General features: G+C 54.3%; 1 protein-coding gene across 2 annotated transcripts in view; it reads right to left on the bottom strand.

Annotated features, from left to right (window-relative positions):
* FLT4 (fms related receptor tyrosine kinase 4) overlaps positions 1–24,445 on the bottom strand; it is a 60,472-nt gene extending 36,027 nt beyond the window's left edge. The window contains exons 1-2 of one of the 2 annotated variants that reach the window (XM_075102715.1): positions 24,191–24,445; positions 2,209–2,305 (exon numbers count right to left, since the gene is read on the bottom strand). In XM_075102715.1, coding sequence (XP_074958816.1) covers positions 2,209–2,305; positions 24,191–24,248 — 155 coding nt within the window. In that variant the 5' untranslated portion in view covers positions 24,249–24,445. The remainder of the gene's footprint in view (positions 1–2,208; positions 2,306–24,190) is intronic. The other variant, XM_075102714.1, reaches the window with a different exon arrangement.
* Between the last annotated feature and the right edge of the window lie 385 nt (positions 24,446–24,830).

Here is a 24,830-nt window from a genome sequence, read left to right as displayed (position 1 = left end):
ACATCTAGGATAGCAGGATGCAGAGGCAGGGGGCAGCCATGGAGCATGTGGGCAGAGGGTGCATGGGTTTTAGTACTGTTTGCATGTGGTCCTGCTTCTCTGCTGTTGGCCAGTTCAGTTCTGCACAGCACCTGGGAGTCAGGGGTAGGGATGTTCCTTATCTCAGCTGTGTCCATGCCAGCATGCCGTATGGATACTGCCTAGTGAGCCTGAAAGATGAGCCTTGACACTGCAGCAGGAAACAGGGAGCTCGCTGCCACTTGGAGAGACTCTGTAGCTTGTACAAGCTCCCTGCAAGAGTGGGCCATGCAGACCCTGCACTGGAAATAAGATTTTTTTTCCACTTCATGTGATTTTCCTTCATACTAATTGATACCTTACAAGTGCACAAGGAAGAAGCAATCTCGTCCTTCCCAGTCCAGGAGGGTTACCCAAAAAGAAAGGCTTTCTGCTTCATGGTGCTAAACAGGTATGTTCATGCTTGACTGCAGAAGAAACTTTCTTTAACCACACCTCTAACTTCAGTATGTCCTGTAGCCTTGGCTCAGTCTCCAAGCAATGCAGGGCTGTCTCTGCAAGTCCCAGTTACCCATCAGCTCCCCTGCCTTAAGCTGCTGCAAGAACCCAGGTCTGTCCATCGTGTGTAGCACTCTCAGGAACCCTGCTCCATGGCAATCACCCAGGAAATTGGCAGTATGGGGCTGGTCCTGCAGCAGCCAGCCCCAGATGCCAGGCTATGGCTGCAGTGCTGCCTGACGCAGAGTCCTCAGGGCACCTGCGCAGGGCTCGCTGTGGGCACTGGCAGTGCACACCTTTCCTATGCTCTTGAAACCACTTTCTGTGTCCCTCCCTGGGTCACTGCTGAGAAAGAAAGGGTCTGGCCTGATTATAAGCTCATTTGGAAAAATCTCACTAAATCTCTCTTCTTCCAAGGTTTCAACAGAAAGCGTCAGCCCCTCCATCCCTCCTGCAGAGAGAACTGCAGAGCACTGGAGTCCCCAGACTCCTCCCTCTTCCTCTGTGCTCCCCCCAGCATCTATATGGCTGACCACAGTCCTCCAACTCACATGTTTCCTACAACCTAGCACACACCATGGCTCCTCAGGTCACCAGATAACAAGCCCACAACCACTTAGTTTCCCAGACTGAGTGCAATCAGTTCAGGATGGTGATCAACACTCTCTCCTCTGTCCCTATCCCTGGCTATGACCTGATTCACATAGTAAAAGCAATGCCGTCTGTTCCAGGAAAAGTTAAATATGTTTGTGACAGGACATGAACCAAGTCTTCACTTCACTTGGCACACACAAACAAGCAACCTTGCCAGCCAAGTGTTTGCTCCATGGTTATATATAACACTGAGGAACACCCATTTGAGGCCCACACCGAATTTATACCCCCATTGGGCCCTAGCACTCAGATCCCTAGCGTGGATCTGCTTTCAGCTACTGAACGGAAACTCCAGCTTTGTCAGGAAAATTGACCTTGGTCATTTCTCCCACTTGTTTTTTTTTTAATTTTTTGTTTCCAAGATAGGATGTAGTGCTGAGAACGTGTAGAGCCAAGTGTCCCAGCATCGGACAAATCAGTTCAGGCACATCATCTTCTCAGAGCCACAGTCTCCAGAATGACCAGAGATTCTCCAGCTCCTCTCACAGAATTATTCACCTGGCCTGGCCAGGACTTCTTTTCACCCCCACGTGTACAAGGGAGAGCTTTAAATCCCAGTTTCCTAGAAAAGCTGGAAGCCTCTCACAGCCACCACTAACTGCAGCCTTGCCTTCTCCGATGGATATTTCTCAACGTCCCCCAAAATGACCTGCCAGATTTAGGAACCAGAACTACAGCATAGCAGTCCCTGTTGAGGTGAGAATAAGCAATGTCAGAGAAAGACAAGGAGAGTTAGGAAGGCCTGTTTCCCTAAAGAGCTTACAAGGAAGCTCTCAGATCACGCAATTCTTTATCTTCTTTCTGCCTGCAAGACTACAGCAGAGGTAGGAGACTGCACCATCTCCTCTGAGACATCTTCAGCTTCTTTTTCAATTAATTAATTAGATGAATTCAGACTTGGTGAATGTGGCAGGTTTCTAATCAGCTGTGCTAATTTGCAGGTGTAACTGCAGCCAAGGTGTCCCTGGCGGGCTCTCCTTGCCTCGTCCTCCAACACTTACCAAGTAAGAGCAGTCTAGGCAGAGCCACTCGCCTTACCTGCAGGTGATGCTCAGCGTATCCTTGGTGTTGATGATGTGTTCCTCCTCGGTGATGCTAAGAGTAGGGGGGGTCATAGAATAGCTGCTTACCAGATCTGCGGGGAGAAAGGAGAGAGAGGATGATGCAAATATCTGCTAGCCTGGACCCACCACTGTGGGCAGCAGCTAGCTTGGCATCATGAGCCGAGAGAGGGGCAAAGCCTCTTGAAGGAAATATATTGTAGGAGTCTGCTCTTCAGCAGCAGCTCCAGGGCTGGGGCCAGAGAGCCCCTGGGCTCAGCCAGAGAGACAAGCACAGATGGGGGCCAGAAAAAGAATTGAAGACCAGAAATCAGGGAGTCCAGGTGTGGCCATTCCTCACCAGGTGACTAAGATTGAGCTCACTTGCACTACTGCTCTGGAACGATCATATCTGATAACTGGAGGGAGTCTGGTGGCAGATTTTTCTATAAGCAGGTAGTTTGGTGTAACCAGGGAACAAAAATCCATCTGCCCAGATACCACAAATGTAAACTCTTGTGTTTGTACAGAGATGCTCTCAGGAGCCAGCCGACATTCACTGAATGCCCTTCTCATGCCAGGCACTTTTGGGTACAGACAGTCACCTGAACAGGACCAAACCTTTGGGGATTACAGCAGCCCCTTTCCCTGCACCACAGTAGGGCAGGCATTCCAGAAGTGAAATTACCCAGGCTCAAGGATGGACAGTTAAACACATTATCACACACTACTCCCAGCTTTTGTCAGGGAGAGTCCCACTTCTTGTGTGCTTGCATCTCCGGCATGCCAGACACGCACCCTAAGTGAGCTCCTCATGGACAAAACATCTCGAAGTACCGGTTACCCTCAGAGCCGTAGCCCTTGTTTTTCATTAGCATGGTGTTGCTGACTGTCATTACTTCATGATCTTTATCTTAAAACTCCAGCTTCTGGAGACGTGAGATAATTCAAAATAAAAGTCTTGGTGACTGCAAAAACAAGCAAGGAAACTAACCAGAAATAGAAGAAAAAAAAAAAAAGAGTTGCGAAATGTGAAGCTGTGACTCAGGTAGATGCTAAATGCTAAGGAAGAAAAGAATGCAAAAACATGTTTCTAGCTTGATTTTCTACAGAAACGTGAGGTTTTTGCAACCACAGTCTGTGCATGTCTGCCTCATTCCCTCATCACATTAAAGCCCATGTAACAGAGAGATCTGGCAGAAAGGGAGAGGTCTCGAGGACATGGTGTTTCCATGAGTTTCACAAGCAGAAAGAACACCATGTGATGCTTCTCCTCCAAAATCGTGGTGTGAGGACTGTGGGCCTTGGAAGCCCCTTGGTAGAGCCATGCCGTGAATGTTGGGAAGCCCCTAACCCTGCCCTGGGAGACACCAAATGGCCACCGTCCCCGATGACACAAGGCTTCTGAGACACGGTGCGAGGAGCCGGGCCCGTGGAGAAGCCGGGGTGCCCAGGGTCCACTGCCACCAGGAGAGGCTGCCGAGGGGGATGCGGTGGCGGAGGGACGTGCCGAGCGGCACCACCAGCACAGCCAGGCCAGGGCTGCCGGCCTTGTTCTCCCCGATTGTTCTCCACTTCCTTCCCGCCTGCGCGCGGCTCCGAGATGGCCGTCCCCATGGCTGCCCCCATGGCAACGGCGGGGTGCTGGCCATCTCCCCCCGCCACCTCCCGCCTCCTCTTCCCTCGCCTGCGTGAGGTGGCGACAAGCCCAGGGGCCGCCCTGGTCCACCTCCGCCTGCGCAGGAGTCCTGCTCCCCATGGCCCATTCTACAGACACCCTTCCCTCAGTGACAACAACAATATCAGCCATCGTTCGTCATTCAACACGCGGGCCTGGTCGGCGTCACCACGGCCCCTGGGACCGGGCAGCACTCAACCCCCGTGAAGGACACCCTGCCTTGCGCCTCCAACCTCTCCTTCACTGAGGGAGGGGACGTCAGATGACACGCACAAAAATGTGCCCTGGGGCTGTGAAAATAAATGAGCACATTTTTTGTAAAATCCCTTCAAAATGTAACAAGGTTTATTATAAAAAGGGGGCGGGGGGGGAGGAATCTGACTGCTAAGCTGCATTTCCTATTAATGCCGGACACGCTTATCCCTGTGCAAACACCACTCTCCAGAAGGCCACAGCCTGCCTGTCCATCGCCCCAGCAGGCGGCCAGGGGTACCCACCGCCCCCAGTGCGCTCAGCTCAAAATGTGAAAGATACAGCTCACCATTGGGCTGGCTGGGAAGAGCAGACCCTCTTATCCTGCTGGTGCCCTGAGCAGTGAGCAGAAAGCTAATCCCCAAAACCCTGGCACAGCAATTCCTGTGGCTGGCTGCAACCGGCACTGAAGCGGGTCTCAAAACTGGGGTGGTACCCCTTTCTTGAACCACTAAAAAGAGTGGTCCAGGGCAGCAGAAGCCTCTCAGCCAATGCTATATACCTCAATGCCCCACTGTCAGACTTGGGGGGAGCAGGACGGCTGCAGAAATTACCCCCTGCCTCCCTTCATGTGCTACTTGGTGACCTGTTAGCAAACAACGCCAGGGGGTGGAGGGGAAGAAAGAAAAAGTATGATCTGTGCAGGTTGAGGCTGTGGGATTCCTGCAGATGCATCCTGTCCGCGGCCCTCCGCGAGTACAACAGGAAAAGGAACCACTGCTCCCTCCGAAAGCACCGTGGTGCAGGGCTGGGGACGCTCCTGCTGCTGGCAGTTAGCACTGGGCTGGCCCTTGTGGCTGTCCAGCCTCCTCGCCGGTCCCGGACTGCTGGGAGCTTCAGGGACTCCTCGCATCAGGCATTTGCTCATCTGGGGACCCACTACTCACCCCAACACCCCACACTGGGGCTGGTATCTTGGGATGCCGATGCCCACAGCCATCCATGGCATCCAGGGCAGGCAAAAGGATGCACAGAGCCATTCCCAGCCTGAAAAAGTATCCTCAAGGCCATCAGCTTTCCCCCCAAAAATGCTCCATCCCTCTCTGTGCTTGCCAGAGGGATCCACTCCATTGCTGCCCTTGCCCTTTCCCGCCCCAGGGGAATGTGTGCCCTGCTACAGCTCTCCTGTGTCTCACTCTCCCCAGCACTGAACTTGGTGCTGGGTTTGGCCATTAAATCTCTGCTAGCCGACATACAGATGGTTTGTGTCTCCATCAAATCCCAGGGTGCGAGGGAGATGTCTCCAGAGCATGGGACGTCTCCTCTCCTCCGAATCCCTCCTTCCCCACCTCCAACCCCAGTGATGCTTTATCTCCTTATCCCTCCAAGCAGACCCTGCTCTCCCGTGCACACCAAATCGCGCCCTTTTGCGGGGAGAGTATTAATGTAATTAAAAAGGCATGCGGCAGCCCCAGCGAGCTTTGTTTTTTCAAGATGGTTTCCAAGCAAGTTGGCAGCGGGATATTAAAATAAACAGAGGGGGATTGATGGGATGCGGGGAGAGGAAGCAGGATCCCACAGCCACTCACACCTTGTCTATTTTCAGAGAACTGCATTTCCCAGTGGTTTTCCTAGCCTTGATCTCTCAGTGCACGGCTCTGAAAGGGGCCAGGCTGCACCAAGGGCCTTCTCCTTATCACTGTGGCTCCTTCATTTTCTCTAGCCCCCTCCACCTCTTTCTACACCCTGAAATCACTGCTGCTCTCAGCATGGCAGGTCTGCCCGCTGGGGTCCTGCATCCCTACCCTGGGGGAAAGCCACACTCGCCCTGGAAAGCGCAACCCACCCCGGGGTGTCTCATAAAGACCGAGCAGCCCACAGGCTCCAGCACTGTGCCTGACCTTGAGCACACTGCAGAAAAGCCTTTCCAGAGGCCTGGTTTTCCCATGTGATGGCTGCAGATGGCTAAATCACCACAGAAAAACACCAGCACCACCACAGCAAGTGGTGGCTTTGGAAACCCATGCAAAGGCTGCGTGTGGGTGTGGGTGGAGGTGCAAGCATGGCATGGCATGGCATGGCATGGTATGGCACAACACGGCTCCCGCTCCCTCTCTGCTTCCACTTGCAGGAAGCCCTGCACCGGATCCTCCCTCCAAGCCCCCCCATACCACCTCAGCCCCTCTCCGCTTCCCCTTCCCTCCTTCTCTGCTGAGTCGGCCCCGCTGACTGATTAACAGGGCGCCTTTCCGGAGAGGGGTTTTGTTCACGCTCTGTCCTTCTCGCTGACTTCCTTCCCCAGCACTGGACTGGATCACTCTGGCCACAGCCGCTGCATGTCCCCAGCTAACCGGCACAGCTCACGTTCCTGCCACCAAACTTACTGCTTTGGGGTTTTGTGACCAGAGCTGCAAAATACCATGCACAGAGCAAAGCTGGTCCAGATGAGGCTGCATGCTCCCACTTGTCTCCCTGCACCTTGCATACCCAGCCAAATCCAGCCTGCCTACCTCAGTGCTGTACTGGGGCAAAAGGTAGGCTGTAAGGGGGGAAAAAAAAAAAAGGTGTCCTTTCCCCTAGCAAAGCTACCCTGCCCCTGCTACTGCCCCCCAAAAGACTTTGCTGTATTCAGAGAAAAATTCCCAGTCAATGAGCACCCCAACAAAATAAGGCAGAAACTTGAGGTCTTTCTACAAAACAGATTTCTGGCAGATTTCTACTAAGCAATCAATCCCCAGACCAAGGCTCTAGGATGGAGCCCGTGAATTTACCCACATCCTGCAACTGCAATGGAAAGCGCTATGGATAACCTCTTCCAACTCGCTGGGCTCAGGCAGCTGCTCTGGCCTGTCCCTGGCTGGGGCTCAACAGCACTCTGAACGCCCTGGGGTTGCTCAGCACCCAGCGCTACCAGACAGACCAACGTGGATCCTCTGGCAAAGCGTCTCCCATTTTTCTTGGGTTTTATCCCCATCCCAAGGCCTTGGCTGCGAGCTGTCCCTGAAGGCTGCAAAGCTGGTGGTGGGGCTCTTCCATTGCAAGGCGGGAAAGGCGTGCCCTTAGGCATGCAATCACGCACCATAGTTACTATGTGAGCAAAGACCTGCTCCTGGACAGCCAACAATAAAATTCCAGTACCTTGCTGGCAGTTGAGGAAACAGGGACTGAACGACCCTTTCTGATGCAGAAGAGCATCAATAGCTGGAACTGGGGGAGAGGGAGGAGAAGCCTTGCTCTGCCCTTTCTGCAGACCTCTCCTTCGGCTTTCCAGGCTGGGCTTGTCCAAATTAGCAGCATTTGCTGGTGAAACTGCATATGCACCATTTCCTCTTGCCCTGCAGGAACTAACCCCAGCACCACAGGTGCTATCTTCCCCCTCTGCTCCAGTTACCTCTTCCCCACCTGCCCCGTGCTGGTACAACTGGCTGTCCCGGTGCTGGAGGACCTGCGGCCGCCCACAGACACACGGGAAGTCTGCATGCTGGAGGCAGAGCTGGGCCAACTTCCCACCTACAGGGCTGAAGTTCCGCCACGGAGCGACCTCTCCTTATGCACAGGGCAAGCATCCAGCTGTGGGTTGGAGCCGCAAAGTGTGAGTATCACGTCATGCAAGGAGCAGGCAGCTGGCAGAGCAGCAGGGGGAATTTGGATGTAGAGCTGCCAGCTCCTCCTCTTCCTCCTCCCAGTGCTCACCAGCACGGAGGAAGGCTTGTTTTGCAGAGAGGTGAGATATCGCATGCAGCTGAGAAATGAATGGCAGGCTCTGGCCAATGTGGGGGTGAAACACCAGGTGTTTTCTCTCCAGCTTCACAGCAGGTAGGGTGAGCCCCAAACAATGGCGGGAAAATGAAGTGGCATGTTAAAGGGCTCTGAGGGCAACATGGAAACAGGCTGAGGTGTAAGCAACGAATAAATTAAAAATGATAATGATAGAACACTGGAAATTCCCCAGAACTATGTATCTGCACAAGGGCAAAGGAAGCAGGTCCCTTCTTTTATGGGGTTTATGAAAGATGTTCCTTTTTCGCAACCCAGGGTTGACTACACTTCAGACCTGTCCCAGAAAGGGTTAAACACAGGAGCTGTGCTCCTCTGTGCAGGATCAGTCCCTCTATGCCCTGTCTTGTGCTTGGCAGCATCACTGCTTCAGCCACACAACAGACCCCCATGCACCAAGAGCTCATTCAGGCCTGGGGCAACACCTTTCCCCTTCTCACAGCGGGCAATGCCAATGGCAAGACAACACTCCTCTGGTCTAGAGATTTTCATCCATGGACCTCAAAGCCCTGAAATGTCACCAAATCAAAGTGTGGTGGATCTGTGTCCTCACCATTTTGTGAGGATATTCCCAAAGCATCAGATGTTCCTTTGCTCCAACTGGGGCAGGCTGTTCTCTTTCAGGAGACACAAGGAACTAATAATTATAGGAACTCAGTCAATACTGATAAACACGGAGGTGATCATCGTTATTGGGTGTCTGATCCCTCCTGTCCAACACCAAAAACATAACGAGACATTAACTTTGCTCCAAGACACCTGTGGGTAAGTTGGTGTATGGAGGCAGGAGCACCCCGAGTAGGGGCCAATATGAGGGCTGAGGAAGGGGCCAACAGAGCTGGTAGAAGTGCTTTTTTCTTGGCACCAGCCTCACAGATGCCCCAAGCACCACAGGTCTTCAGCAATACCAAGTGAGAATAAAGGGCATTTGTCCAAATGGACAGGGCATTTGGGGGATGCAAAAAAAATTAGGGCTTTCCTCCAGCTCAGCACCTGTGGCCAGGGGAGATCCCAGCGAAAGCATGCCTCTGCCTGCCAGCCAAGTGGGGAGTGGGATGGGGTGGGCAGAGACGTGAGCAATGCATCCTGCAACAGCAGCATGGTCCCAGCACAAGTGGAGGAAGCAACAACCAGACCAGCAGCACCATGAGGCTGGGTGTTCTTTTCTGCTCCCCAGCACTCCACGGCAGCACAGCCGTGCATCCAGTGCCCCTGGATTCAGCCAAACAGCTGTTCTTTTCTGGCAAGGCACAAAAATATCTCAGGCACAAAACCACCTGCACTGATGGGGAATGAGACAAATAAAGTCAAGAGCTCTCTCGGCTCCTTCAGCTTTTGGACTTCCAAGCTGGCAGCCTCATCAGGGGACAGAAACAAAGGAGCTTGAAAGCAGGAGCCACTTTCAAGAGAGCTGGGCTGTCCTGAGGAGCGAACTCACCTTTGTAACCTTTAGTCCTGGTCCCTTGGTGCCTCTGGGCAGGGATTTAAATTGGGGTATTTCACAAGCCAGATGCCCCAAGACAGCAGAGCACAGCTATGCCCAATGCCCCACCATGCTGCCACCTGCTTTTGGGACTCTGCACAGGCAGATTTACCCATGTCCTGGGGACCTGCCACCACATCATCCCAAAGACGGGTCAACAAGCGCCTGTCCGGGAGTGTTTATCTGTCTGCCTTTCTCCCTCCGCAGGAAGCACTATCTCACCATCGCCCTGCCTCGCTCCAGCCTGGTTTCCTGCTCCATCCTGCCAGGTTTACCCTGCTTTTTCCTCCTCCCTTCCCCCTGCCCCACGGCTCTCAGGCCATGTTTGCATTTCTGTCTCCTGCTGTCTTTCCTCTCCCTACCCACCCCCGCGCTCGCTCCCTACTCCATCCTCCCCAAGAGGCTACGTCCTGAGCCAAAGTTAGCCTCTGTCAGGTAGCCACATGTCCGGCCTGGGGCAGGGGGTCAGCCGGGGCCACCCTGCAGACCTCCTCCAGGATCTCTGCTGTCAGCAGCCGCCCCAGGCCCCAAGGGAGCTGGCTGTTTGCTGCTCTTGGGTCGGCGAGGGATGCTCCCGCACATCAGAGAGCTCATTTCCCCTCGGCGGGCCGCTGGCCCACCCCTTGTGCTGTTGGCCAGGGGCTGGCCAGACACCGCTTTGTTTGGGCCCCCATTCCCTGAATCGCTCTGGGTTTGTTGGCTGCCTGCTCCTGCCCGGAGAATCCTTTTCCTGCCTTTGAGATAGAGGATGCTCGAGCCATCTGTGCGTTTTATTTCCTTGTAGAAACTAACAAGCCGAGGATTGCTTCCTCTCCCTGACATTTTGGAGGGCAGCTCTGGCTCAGCGGGATGCGTGGGGAGGGGAGGGGGAGCCCAGCACCTTCAGACATGAACAGGACCTATTCTGTCCACAGGATTCACTCCCCAAGGGGCAGAAATCCCCAGACCTGCCAAAACGCCTGTGGAAGCTCCCACTCTGCCACTGCTGTGGCTCTGCAGGAGCCCAAGGCAAGCCACCCTGCTCAGCATACATAGCCACCCTTCTTCCAGTGGCCCCTATTAACTGCATGGCTAAACCCTTGCAGAACTCAATTAAAATTACCCTCCCACATCTTTAGGACTGTCAGGTTGCTTCTTTTCCTGTTTTAATTTACTTCTTTCAAAATCTTGCCCTGCTCACATTCTCTGCCCCCGCAGGATGTGATTAACATGGCACAGAGAGAGCAGAGGGATCAGATGGCTTTAGGGGACCAGTAACAGAAGTCAGCACAGTTCATTATGTCTCTAACCTGAAGGGATGCAATGGATGCAAATGGTCCACTGCTTGTGTGATACGAGTGTTGGTCCAAATCTCATACAGGCATTGCCAGCACAAACAGATGGCTAGGATGGGCTGGGGACATCCCCCATGGGCCCTGGGGGTCTGGCACTCAGCAAGTGCCTTGGGAAAAGCTTGTACTGCTGCTACGTCCAGTTAACCTATTTGGGACTGCAGGATTCAGAGTTTAATTCCACCCCGTATCTATTCAGGTATAACCCCATGGGCTTTACTGGGCTGAGGTACGTCTGGCAGCAGTGGGTGCAAACCCATGGGACACTAAAGAGACATCTTTGGACACTGATTAGAACTTATAGCCTATACAGTGACAAAGGGTAAATGACTAAAGGAAATTATTATCCACCGCTGCTCATGCTGTACCTGATGAATTTACAAGGCAGATGACAAAGTAACTTTTCATGCAACTCAGCTAAAATGTGGATTTTTCCACTGTGGGATACCCGCAGAGAGATTCCCAAAGAGAGGGATAAGTTTCTGGAGGACAAGTCACCAGCAGCTATTACACACAGTGATCCAGGTGAGACATCCAGGTCTAGGAGTCCCTAAACCACCCATTGCCAAAACAGAGCAGGTGCCTCAGGGCAGGATCACCCTGCCCACACCAGAGCATCGTCCACTTTCCCAGAGCCCCAGCTGCCCACGCTGAGGCTGGTGACAGCCCGGGCAGAGCCAGGACCAGCTCCAGTACCTGGGCAGGGGCTTCCCCCAACAGCACCAGGGCTTAGCTGCATGGACACAGAGGCAGGGGAAAGCCTGAGAAGCAGCAGAGATAAGACCCTCAGTTTGGACATCATTAACTACTGCTCCATCATGAGCCATCCCCAGAGACTCAGGTGAAGCTCCTATCGAAGCAAGCCCCAGATATGCCGTTGGGGGAAGATGGAGGTCAAGCTAAATGAGGTCTCAGCATTCAATTCTTGCTGGGAGATGAGGAGCAGAGGCAGCTGACCGGGAAGTCAGACAGAGCCTGAGGGTCGGCACTGAGCACAGAGAGAAAAGGGCAGCAGCATTTGGAAAGAAAAAAGCAAGTTGCAGGTTTGATTCTTCCTTGATGTGTGTGGGCTTAATTGCTGGCCTTTGACGTTTAGCTCTTCCCAAGACTGCTGGCTTATGGACAGGCTGAGCAAGACACTGAAGAAACCCCTGTACCCCACTCAGGACAGGTTTCCCCAATGTGAGTAAATCCTGCGGACCCCGTCTGCCTCCTGTCTAGGCTGCTGCAGCCAGGCTCACCGTGCTGGGCTTTTTCAGGGTTCTGCAAACCATGCAGCTGGACTGGGAGGCACTATGCCAAGCAGAAAAGACCTGCTCCTCCATCTTCTTGTCCCTGGAGTTCACATCCAGATGTTTGCTACTTAGCTCTGAATTGAAATCAACTCGGAGCCCTCAAACCAAACAGCTGTCCTGGAGCTGGCAGTGCCTGTTCTCCTCTGTAGCACAACCCATCCACAAGTTGATCTCTGGCTGCTGAGTGTGAGAGAAGCTGATAAACGATAAGTGGGAAAGAACAGTTTTGTAATTAGGTGATTATCTTGGCCTTGGAAAACCTGGATTCAATTCCCCTTCTGCTCCAGGCTCCCTGCAAGCCTGTCATGCAGCTTCTTTGTACCTCCATCCCTGCCTGAGACACAGAAGGTAGGGCAGAAGTAACCGGGCTGCTTTGGCTTGGAAAAAAAGATACTCAAGAAAGAAAGGAGGAATCCTTATTTCTATGAATGAAAGATAACAGGAACAAAGAAAATTAATTTACCCCAGAGCCAATGCAACATTAAAAAGCTACATTAGATGTGGATGGGTCCACAAAGTAGGAAGCACAAGCAAAGGGCAGGAGGAATTTAAACTTCCTGATTATCAAAGCACGGTTTTCAAGCATTAAGTATAATCTAAAAATAATAATAGTAATAAAAAAGCAAAGGGAAACATGGTCATGGGCATGACAGAGCGCTGCTGCCTGGGAAGCGGGAGAGCATGAACCCTCCTCTACAGCACAGCTTCTCGCATGCACACCCGCACGTGCGCACATGTGCATTTGCACGACCCCTTCTGCTGCCTCCGAGGGGGTGGGCACGAGGGGAGGCAGGAAGATCACAAGCACACTCTCTTCAAAGGAGAATTAGTCATCAGAGGTAGCAGCAGAGGAAGGAAACCTCAGGTACGAGGTCAGATGTGCACAAGCAGAGAGGGCTGCTGGAAGAGCTCTGAGCACTTGCTGCAGATCTAAGAGCCCTCCTGGCATCCGCATGAGCAGGACAGGAGGTGCAGTTCCCTGGGGTAAACACATTTACAGCAACGTAGAAGATTTTAACCCTCCTGGAAAATGCTGCACAGCTCGGCTTTCTGCCATCCTTGAAAGCAGCTGGACTGGGCCAAACCCGGAGTCTTCCCTGATGTGGTTAATAAAAATCTTACTCTGCTCTCTGCAGGATCCCCAAGAGGGGCAGGCTCCAGAGAGCACTGCAAAGCTCTCCCCCCACATCGGGCTTTGCTGGGTTACTTCTCACTGCCAGGTCAGTGATCCCGTCTGCTCCCTGCTGGGCAAAGAGACTTGAAGATGGAGAGACCTGGGGCACTGGGAGGAAAGCTGGCCCTGTGGGGCTGCTCGGGACATCGATGGTGAGTTACAAACGTGTGTGCTCTCAGTTTCTCTTGGCGCAGAGCTGTGACCATAAGACAGGACCCACTGCAGCAGGAGATGATAATCATAATCTCCAAGAGCCAAAGCGTATCGGTACGTTCATGTCACTTGAGATTAGCTGACTGTTTAACATCTGCACAGATTTCTCTCTCCACCTCCACATAACACCCCTCATGCAGCTATGAAACTCATTTAATTCCCTTCCAAGAAAGGCTGAGTTGGAAATGTCACACTTTGTATATCATAGCGCAATTCCTATGATGAAACACACAGCTTAAATGGCAGTATTGGACTCTGGTGCTATTTGAAGGCCAGCAAGCTAAAACACCTTAAGCTTTTTTTAAAAAAAGCTTAGCTTACAAGAGTGTTACCAAGTTTCATAAACACCCAGTTACTCTCTTTTTAATACTCAGAGGTTGACTGTTGTTTTCCCGTTCAAAGGTGCTTCCTTGCCACGCAGCTCAGCAGGGAGAGCACGCAAGCGGACGCAATGGGAAGGAAGCGTTTACGCATGCTAATAACTTCCACCAAAGGAGCACAAGTACTAACAGGGAAGTTGTGCTAAAGAGACAACACGCCACTTCCTTGGCTGTGCCTGTTTGGTCACCGCAAGGTACTTGGTGCTCAGAGCCATGGGGTGAGGCTGGGGATGGCCTTCCCAGCTCCATGGGAAAGCCAAGGCGTGAACAAAGGAAAGACACATTGGCTTGGACTGCAAAAAAGACACATTGGCTTGGACTGCAAAGGCAGGAGAAGCAGTTTGGTAGCAGGGCCATTTTGGCACCCCACAGGACCAAGGGGCTGAGGACAAACACAGGCCCTTTCCCATTCCCAGCAACATGGGTCCAGGGGCCAGAGCCCTTCCAGGTGCTCTTCAGGCCATTTTACCATGCGCTTCTCTCATCACACCAGCACAGGTTTCCTAAGTCCACATGGGCCCTGTTTATTTTTCTTCTTTTTTTTTTTTTTTTTTAAATCTATGATTGTATTAAGAAGTGTTTTGCTTTTGGCAAAGGTTACTGTGGGGCCAACGCTGCGTGGAGTCTCCTGCCTTCTATCACCACTATAACCTCTGAGCAGGAGCTTAGCCTGGCCAACACCGCTTATCTTCAATGAAGGCAGGCTTGAATTTCCACCACCATATAAAAGATAGACCCCAGTGCTCCCCCTCTCCCCCAGTGCATTCTTTGAAATGCCACCCAGGCCTTGTTATTGCTGGGAGGCTGGAGAGCCAGGGATTAACTGCCTCAGGCTGCATTAGGCTTTATTTGTCTAAGCAGCCAGAGGTGAGGAGCAGCCATAAATATTGTGAAATGCTGTGTGTTGTGGAAGGGCGATGTTGGGCAATGCAGGCACCAAGGCAGCAGGCATCACATCTTGGCCTCAGTGCAATTCTGGTGTTCCTGACATCGTTGGACAGGTTGCTGCCTCCCTACAACACAGCGGGTTTGGGGGACATCAAAACCCCTCCTCAAGTGTTCAAACTGGGGACATGAAGCTACCACCCATGCCTTCCGGTTGCTTCTGTTAGTCCTTTTAGCACGTGAGCAAGTGTGGTGGATCTACGTGAGCAAGTGGGAAAATCCCACCACAGCACTGTCACCCAAGGGGGCACATACTGGCGTCTGAGCCTGTTTGCCTGGCACAGGGCTGTAGGGGGTGCACTGTGGCTCCCCTTCACTTGTGCACCGGGACATCACGGCACAGGGAGAAGAGGAAGAACAGGGTATGCCCTGGTCCCTTCCCAGCACTATTGCCAGAGCCAGCACTTATAGACAGCAGCCCAGGACCTGCTGAATCTGATAGTTTGGCAACAACCAACAAACCAGATGAGGAGTCACCAGGCCCAGATGCACACTACATTAGCTAAATTGCTTTACAAAGGCATCGCTGGGTTACTCCGTTTGCAGGCAAGGTGTTTGCTTCCCCATGTTTCATCCCAGCACAAGGACCACGCACTGCCTGCCCAGTGGCATGGAGAGTTTCTTGGTGTGAATCCATGCAACTCCCACGGGAGCATCCCGCACTACAGACGGCCGCCACGCTTTCAGGACACGCTGTTAAACTTCTGCCCTTTGCTTCCCAAGGGCCGTGCACTGCCGCGTGGTGAAAGGATGATGGCCACTTAGACCAAATTACACTTCACTGGGGACTTTGCTCAGGCTGGGGCAACACAACACGAGTGATGGATTTCTGTGGGCGCTGCATGCCGTCACCTCTGCTGGATGCAATTTTGCTTGCTGCCATCACTCTGAACTGGTAGTTTCCAAATCCGAGTATAAACCACAATTCGTGCCCAACCTTCTTGTGTCAGTAAATATCAAGATTTACTGTCGTCCATGGAAACTATTGACTTAACCCTTACATTTGTCAGTATTTATTTTTTTAGGTCACTATATATAACATCCATATCAGCAGATGCCAGATTTCAGAAATAGGGAAAACAAGTCACAGAGGGAGAGCCAAGCTGACCCTCACTGTCAGCACACATGTGTGTCTATGCAGACACATACATTCCTCCCCCAGCTGATGTGGGACCTTCCACACACAGGGAAACCAGTGGAGGGTTTTCCAGGCTCTGCTATGCAGCCCTGCATTTTTTGTAGCTTTTTGGGGGGGTTTCATGTGTTAAATTAAACCAGTAAACCTTTTACAGGCTTCCCTGCCACATGAAGAGCCCACGTGCCTCCGTAACATAAAGCGCTGATGGAGGAACCCAGAATCCTCCACTGGGTCTCCTGGGACTTTTGAACATGCAGATAGACCTTCACAAACCTGTGGAGCCACTAGCCAACTCACTGCAGCTGGCTGGGCCCCACTGTGTCTGCTGAGCCCCATGAAACCCTGCCAATGGCCAAAATGGGGAAACCGCTGCAGGATGGGCACTTTGTGCCCCCGGAGAGAAAGGGGACTGTGACCCAGGCGGGAAGCCTGGCTGCCACAGGCACTGCTCGCTGGCTAGTGCTGGCCAGTCAGGAAAGCCATCATGAGCTTGCAAATTCTTTACAAGCTTCCCACGTGACACAATTACCCAGGGGCCAGATCCTGAAAGCCCTTTCTTCTCTCTTTACTCAGACCAGTCTCCACTGAAGTCATTGAGACATTGGCCTAAATACAACTGAAGGACTTCAGGATTTGGCCCAGTAATAAAAACTTCCTTCCTTTGTCTGCTGCTCACTCCGCATGATCCCACTACCTTCCAGCCTCCTCCTGGCCATGTCTCCCGAGACTGGGGCCATCGGTTGTTTTGGTTGATGCTGCTCTTTCATTTTACCCTCCGCCAGACCGTGCCTGTCCCCTTGTGCAGCTGCAAGCTGCTGAAGTGGAGAGAGCCAGGGCGGCCAGCAAGGAAGAGGGTGGCTCGCAGGGTGAAATGTAACCCGGCAGAGGAGCAGTGCCGGTCCTGGGGACACACGTGTGTGTGGACACCACGCAGGCTGGGAGCAGCCTCAGCCATCACCACCCCAAAGGCAATTTCTTCAATACCTCTTTGGGGATGGGAGGAGTGCTTCCAAAAAAGCCCTTCTCCCCACTGCTGACTGTAGAGCAAGTGCCTTAGGCTATACGCTAAACATTTATGTGATGGGGCCCGGGTGAGATGACTCCTGTCCAGGAAGGTATAGCAGGAAGTTAACTCATCTCGCTGCAATGGCAACTATGCATCATGCTAGGAAGCGACACCATAAGAAACACGTATAATTGTAAACAAATAACTTGCAATATGAATTTTGCTGCTTTTTCTGCCTCAGAATAGCCAGGAGGATGTAAAGTCCTGTTATCCCCCATGGGTACCTCATCCCCAGAGCAGCCATCTGAAACGTGCACTGGGGTTTCGGGCAGGAGCTCCTGCTTCCTTCCCATGTCTGCTAGCCTTGCACGCACCTGTGGCACTGATAAAGCAACATAGGAACACAAATGGACTGATACAGTGATTCCCTTTGCACCAATCTCCCTGCCTGTGCTGCTTGATAACAGAAAGCAAACACAAAAGGAATTTGAACTTAGCTGAAGTGAGAAGCATTTGGTCCTGAGGTACCAGCATAGTCTGATGGCTTAAACCTCAATCCTGCAACTCGCAGATGCTCACGTAAGTGACCTGGTCGTATTGTTCAGAGAGCACAGAAACGACTCCTGCAAGTTCCTGCTGAGGTCTTCAGTCTTGCAGGGAGATTTTTTATATTGCTCAGCTAAAACTGAAGTGGTCAGACACGCACCTTGGACCATGCAGCTCTAACCACCCCAGGGAACACACAACTCTCCGAGCAGCAGAAGACCAGTGATCTCAGGGCTGTGAGGCTTTAGCATGGCCTTTGCACAGGTCTGTGTGAGCCCTGTGCCACCCAACCCAGCTGAGCCAGCTCACCATGCCCTGCATCCCGAAGCAGAGCACAGCAACGCCAACCTGTGCATTGCACAGATTGAGAGTCCAACAGCCAGTGGCAAGGGCTGCCTTGCTTAGGGCTTGCTCTTTAAAAAAAAATACAGTCTCTCTGTACATTCTGCCCTTTTTAAATACATTAATTGCCATGGAAACAATGCTTTTATTGGTATGGGAGCAGCCTGGTGGCCTCCACAGATGCAAGATAAAAATCAATGGATACATTGAAATACAGGCTGTATTTCAGGACCTTTTGTGGTTTTGGGGCTGGTCACCATGGGCGCATATGAGAGAAAGGCTCAGACAGTAGCAAGATGCCATCCTCTATGGAGAGAACGCTGGGGACAATAAAACACGCAATAACATGTCCTTTGCAGCGTTTATCTGCTCAGTCAGGGCACACTTGTATGGGAGCCAGTCCCATTACTGATGCGTGCGCTCAACTCCTGGCACTGGTCATCACTCTCAGCTCCTGCTGAAGCATCCCAGCCTTGGCTGCCCTTTACATCCTCAGTGCCAGTGAGTGGAAAGCCTCACTTGGTCTCAGACCTTGGCAGGGTGGCTTTGCTCCATGCCTCCTCTCCTCATCCATGGCCCTTTCCACAAGCTCAGATTCCTCACCATAAAGAAGAAAAAAATGCCAATATAATATATATATGCCATCATTTCTTGGCCTTAAGAATCTTTTAAATAGCACTGAGGGGGTCTGTACACAAACCAGCACAAAGGGAAGGGCTGCGAGTGCCCTTCCCTCCCTCCCCGCAGCCACCCCTGAAAACCCGGTGCAAAGGGCAGCCCTGGCTGCCCGGTTCTCCCCTCCTGGCGAGGAGGAGCGCTGCCCTGTTCCCTGCCGTGCCGCCCATCATAAAGGGGTCCCTGAGCTGTTATCAGGCAGTGACAGTTTCCGCCATCAGATTCCTCCTGTCCGTCAGGAAAGCTAAATAAGGAACGTCGTTCAGGCGGCTGCAGGAAGAGGGGAAATGCAGGGACATCCGGCCCAGCTGCCAATTTTTCCTTTCCCATGAACCACCGCTGACCTCCGCCAAGGGAGAACCTGGACACCCAGCCTGGCATCGGCACCGCTCATCTTCACTTAACCCTTCTCCAGTGGGCTGCCCCGGCCCCCGGAGCCTGCCCGCGTGGGTGGCCTTGCCATGCCATGCAATGCAGCTGTGGTGGGATGGCACACGGGCGCTGCGTCACCGGCGCTAGCACCGCAGACCCAGGCGGGCAGACTTGGCACGCTGGCTGGCATTTGCCCAGCAAACTGGAGCCATGGCCAGGAGAAGGCTTAACCCCTCCAAGCCTGCATGCGGGTGGGTGGCTACACCTTGCATGGCAGCAACGGGTCCCAAAAACATCATTGAGCCACTCTGACTCACTTCCCTCTTTGCATGCACTGGGACAGGGAGCAGGGCTGAGATTATTCTTTCGCTAAGCCCTCTCCAACCGCACTGGGGTTTTCCAGTCTCGGCTGAGAGTTGTAACCAGCTCTAGACTGGGTGCTGCAGGCAGGTAAAAATCTCATATCCTCTTCATCTCTGCTCACTCCAGGGCTCTGCCCATCAGTTATGGGGGTTAAAGACCAGGAAGGTCTGCAACCCACTCAGCCCTTTCTCATGGTCCTTCCTGGGAATAGCCCTGGGGTCCTTGCTGCCTTTCACTGCACAGAAGCAGAGCAAGGGAGCAGCAGCTGCCTGGTTATTACATGCTCAGAGAAGGGGAGACCACAGCACTTGCTTGGAGTATCTCTTGCCTTTCCCCAACACCCTATTCTCTACGATTCCCCAGTTTGGAGTCTTTTCCTGACCCCCTAAACTGATCCTCCCTCATTAGCAAATGACGTCTGTCCCATGACACCTCCAGGTTTGGCCCGCAAAGCCTCTGCTGGAGATCCTCACCCTGGAAGGAGGGGGCAGAAATACAGCAACAAAAACAATTCACACGTGGGAGAAGTTGTAAGGTGAAATACAAGTCACTGGCTGAAACCTGTTTCTGCTACCTCAGCAGGGAAACGACTCCAGGAGAGACTCCCCACTTAATATTCTCAACTTATAAAACTTAGTGGGAGTTTCGCCACTGGCTGCCGTGGAGCCAGGTTTTCACTCTCCTTCTGCTGAACTTGCACCTATGAGATGGAGCGATTTGCCCACAGCCGCTCAGCAAAACGAATGGTCACACTGGGCTCAAGGGCTCATGCCTCCTTGCCGACTTGACCACAGGCCATCTCCACTTCCACTATTTTGCGTTAACAATGAGGCACCGCAGATGGGCAATAATACTGTGTGCCGAAAACATCAGAACTATTTGACCAGAGAGAAAAAGCCCCCCTGGGACCCGGCTAACCCTCCCTTTTAACAACGTGAAACAAGAAACAAAGGTCTGGGATAGCCAGAGGCAATAAAAACCCTGGAATTAATTTAACCAGTCACTAGATGCCAGTGCAGCTGCAGCAGTATTTCTTCTCCTAATGAAGGACAAAAGATAATTCCAGCTCTGGCCCAGGGCAAGGCTCAGCACTGGCGTCCCCCAGCAGACACTGGCGTGCACCAGGTGGTCACGGTCCCCTCCATGGCACCCAGGTGGCATGGGACCCTCTGGGGGCTGCGTGCCTGGCTCCCTGCTGCCCCTTGCCCAGGCAGAGATTTGCAGGATCTGCCTGGGGCAGGTCAAGGCAAAACATGGTGCTGGGCACCTCTGGCTCACAATCGAGGTGGGAAAGGGGGCTTTCAGCTTTAATTAACCACCTGTGGATTTTTTCCTTGCAAACCCAAGTATTTTTCCACACACAACTGCCTTTGGGCCCAGGCAAATGTCTTATCACCCACAAGACCCTGTGGTGATGAGCTCCAGCTCTGCATAGTGGTGTGCAACAAGGCACCGGCCTCCCACCATGTTCCTCATCCTCCTACCATGGGAACCCACCAGGAACTGCCTTCTCCAGGCAAGCAGTGATTTTGCAGCCCCCTGTTACAATGCCCCAGCCTGTCTTTCCCAGCAGAAGAGCCCTGTGATGTGTAGTCGTTCCTTGCACAGAAACCACCACATGAGCTGCTCCAGCTCCCCACTTTCCATGGGCAGTGCAGCCTGTGGGGTCCAGCCATTGCAGGGCTTTCTGCTTCTCCCCACACCTGCAGGGCCCCTATCGCCCCCATCAGTTCATTGCATCTTTCCCCTGCCACTGGGTTTAAACACATGCCCCCCCGCCCCAAACTGGGGGTGAGGGAGCCCCCCACCTTGCCCCCATTGCTTGGGGCTGTTTCAGACCAGCAGGCTGAATGCAAAGACACTACATTCATTTGGAAACACCTCTGCAGCACCAGCTTGAGTGGCTGGGGAGAAGGTGGGGGAGATGGGCACTATCTCCAGGGCTCATGTTGCTCCCCAAAGCTGCTGAGAACCAGGCAGACCTGGGGACCCATCAAGAGCCCCCTTCTGTTCCGCAGCCACTCTGCAAAGCAACCTCCTGAGCGCTGTAGATGCCCCGTACAGCATTGAAGAAACTGCTGCCTGGCCACAGCTCCCTCCTGCTGCCGTTCCCGTGGGATCCTGCTCTCCCTTTCCCTCCCCAGGAACTGCCCTGGGACGCCAGGAACAGCCTGTTCCCTCCTGGCTGGCCAGGAGCACCTGCCCTTCCCACGCCTGCCCTGGAAAACACCGCACCAACACGGGGCCAAGAGACATCCCGGGGACAGTGGTCTCATGTGGAACATGCCCATGGGAGAGATGCAGCAGAGTGGGGTGGGACAGGCTGGAGTAAGCCCCCTCCTGCCCTGCCTGTGTGGGCTGGGGATGTTGTGCTGCTGGGGGAGCGTCCCCTGCCCAGATGTCAAACTGAGCTCAGCAACACCCTTGTGGCTGTTTGGGCAGGCAGTGGGCTGCAGATTCACATGCCCAAGCCAAATCCCAGAGTGGTAGTTGCAGCCCATTCTTCCAGAATTATCCCTAAGCAGATGGTGGAGCATGGGGGCCATGTGCTACCCCTTTCCTGGCAGCCCCGGGGACCATGGGCTGCATCCCTCCCATCACTCACCTCCTCCTTGGAGGCCCTGGCTCTGTTTCATCACTAACAAGCGGCTGGGTTAAGCCAGAGTGGGCTTTGTTGTGCACTCGTGGGCTTTTGCATGAAATGGTGTTGCTGAAATGGCTCATGTTTATTACTTGCAATAAAGTGACTGCTTCAAGTCCCAGCTGCAAAGGCGAATGTTGCTGCTGGCACGGTCAGTGCGGGGCTGTCCGAACACCCGGCCGGGGAGGTCTGCGTGATCTTAGAGGAGGGCAGGCAGCAGCCGCCAAGGTGATCGGCGCAGGTCCTACACAAGCACAGGCCCTTCCCTCATGCAAAGGGCATATGCTCCTAAACGCAGCATGCCAGAGTCCCCAACAGGATTATTTGGCTGTGGGGTGGTCAGTGCTGCTCTGTGCCCAGAGCATTGTGGCTCAGGGAGCACATGCTCTCCCCATCGCCATCCACAAAGGGTTACCCCAAGATACCATGGGATGATGGGGCTGAACCTCTGCCCACTCCCGCACCACACTGCCTGCAAAGGGCAGCACCCCAAATCCACTCCATCCTGGGAGCACTGCAGAGCTGGGACATATGGAGAACCTGTGTGCTCTTACACATGGCATCCCTTCCGAGCACTGGCCCATTTATCCAGGTACTTGGGTGCAGGAACAAGTATGATGCAGGACCTAGAGCCAGAACAGACCTTTCATGATCCTGAGATGAATATTTCACCCTTCCCAGGTGTAAGTCTCACATCCCTGTCCCTGCTCCCAAGGGGAGAAAATATTTGTACCCAGTTGGGATTATGGTTAACGAGGAATTTGTGGGTCCTTTACGCACTGATGAATTGGTCTCAGGTAGAACTAAAGAGGCAGCAAATCCCCAGGGTACGGTTCCCCTACTTGAACTCTGCATCGCCCTTCATCGCTGTGCTAATCAGACAGTGCTGGAGAGCTTCAAAGCTCTGCACAGCCCTGTGCTGACGAGGCCCACACATCATGCAGCCACGCTGGCCAGAGCCTCCCAGGCACCGCTCCCCGCACCTCCAGGAGATGAAAGAACCTGAGAACAGCTACACCATGCTTTACAAATTGCTAACAAGAGAGCTCTGAACAGCTGCAGCTCCCGCCGCCATGCCACCAGCAGGTCCCTTTCCGTCCTGCCTCCTGGAGCAATCCCTGAGCTCTGGCAGCCTGGTGGGTCCTTCAGCCCCATGGCACTAAAGCCACCAGCAGCATTTTGGGCAGAGCAGGTTCACAGTGCCACTGCCAGCGATGCTGTCTGTACCGCACCTCTGCACCGCCATGGCCAGACCTGCAGCCCTTCTGTGAGCTCACTTCGACAATGGCAGCAAACGCCGCCGGTGACAGTGAGTCACTGAGCTGAGGCTACAGAAAATTCTATTTATGCTCCCAAAATTCATCTCCCCACATTGCAAGCTTCCAGCATTACTAACTTTCTGTTGGTCTCACTCTGATCCAGGCTGTAAATGCTTTACCCATGCAAGCAGGAGCTTCCCTGGGGAAGCTGGTGGGGCTGATGTCCCGTCCCCGCTGTCCTGGCAGTGCCCACCCAGCTCTGCTCTGCCCCATGGTCTCTTTCCTCTGGAAGGGCGTTGCAGCCCCACTTCTGCTGTGGTTCCATGTCCACCTGACCCAAGCTGCGGCCAGGGGTTTCGACTCGCTCCCCAACAGCCTTTTGCCCCAGAAGTGCTATGGGAAGGAAAAGCATTTCACTGGGATCTGTCTTGGGTGACTTCCCAGGCAGACCAGAGCTGCCAGAGACCGCTGGGAGAGGCAGACTGGACGGCATCGCATGTATCACTGCCTCCTCACGCCTCCCTCCCCAACACGCTGCCCAACACTCACAAATTAATGACTCTGGGCATGAAAAAAATAAATAAACAGAGCAGGGAGCCGGCCTCCAGGCTGCCCTCCTGGCCGGGCACTTCCCCGCGCAAAGAAACCCCTTCTGCCAGAGCCTGATGAGGCTTCTCCCCGCTTGCAGCGAGCACACCCGCGGCACAGGCGCGGCGTGGGCTCACCCGGTCTCCGAACCCCGCAGGGACGGCAGCAGGTTCCTCCCGTCCCGTCCCTTCGGGGACGCTGTCACAGCCGTCGGGGGCACCCAGGCAGGCACCGCGGCGCGTCCCCGTCGGGGCTGGGGGATCCTGTGTCGGGGCTGGGGGATCCCCCCGTTGGGGCTGGGGGACCCCCAAGGCGGGCTGGGTTGGTCCCCGTCGGGGATAGGGGACTCTGGGTCGGAGATGGGGGATCCCAGGGCGGGCTGTGTCGGTCCCCGTCAGAGCTGGAGGACCCTGGATCGCGGCTGGGGGATCCCTGGGCGGGGAGCGCCGGTCCCTGCGGGGTCTGGGGGACGTGCGGGCGGGCAGCGCCGGGTCCCGTCCCGTTCCGCCGGGGCAGCCCCCATCCCCAGCGCGCCCGCAGGTGCGGGACGACCGGCCGGGCAGGGCAGCCCGCAGCGCTCACCTGCCTCCGAGACAATGCCGAGCCAGAGCCAGAGGGGCAGCGTGCAAACTCTCTTCATCTCCGGGGCTGCGGGCAGGTCCGTGCGGGGCGGCGCGGAGCGATGCGGTGCGGAGCCCCCCGCACCCGAGCTCTGCTCCCGCCGCGCCCCAGCTGCGGCGACGCGCGGCGGCGGCGGGCGGGGAGCACCGGGGCCGCTTCCTTTTCCTCCGCCCGCCCGGGCCGCCCGCCGCCCTCCGCCGAACCCGCGGGGCGCCGGGCGGGCGGCGGGGCGGGCCGGGGCGGGGCGGGCGGGGCGGGGACGGGGGGGGGGGCCCGCACCTGCGGCTCCGGGCACCGGCGGGGTGTCTGCACCCCCGCACCTGCGTGGGTGCGTGCGTGTCCTAGGGGTGCATCCCCTGCAGCGGGGTGTAAGCGTGTCCCGCACCTGCGTGCGTGCATGTGCATTACCCCTGCCCCACGTACACCCGAGCACCCCCCACACCTGTGCATCCCACCTGCATCTGTGTGCATGCACATTGCCCCGCACCCGTGTGCAAATGCCCACGCATCTCCTTTCCTGTGCACACCTGGGCACACATCCCGACCTCTCAGACCAGAGGGATTGCACACAAATACGCCCGCTGTGCGCACACCTCACGTG

The sequence above is a fragment of the Phalacrocorax aristotelis genome, chromosome 8, assembly GCF_949628215.1.
Source record: "Phalacrocorax aristotelis chromosome 8, bGulAri2.1, whole genome shotgun sequence".
Lineage (NCBI taxonomy): Eukaryota > Metazoa > Chordata > Aves > Suliformes > Phalacrocoracidae > Phalacrocorax > Phalacrocorax aristotelis.
This window is presented reverse-complemented; position numbering and strand designations above follow the sequence as displayed.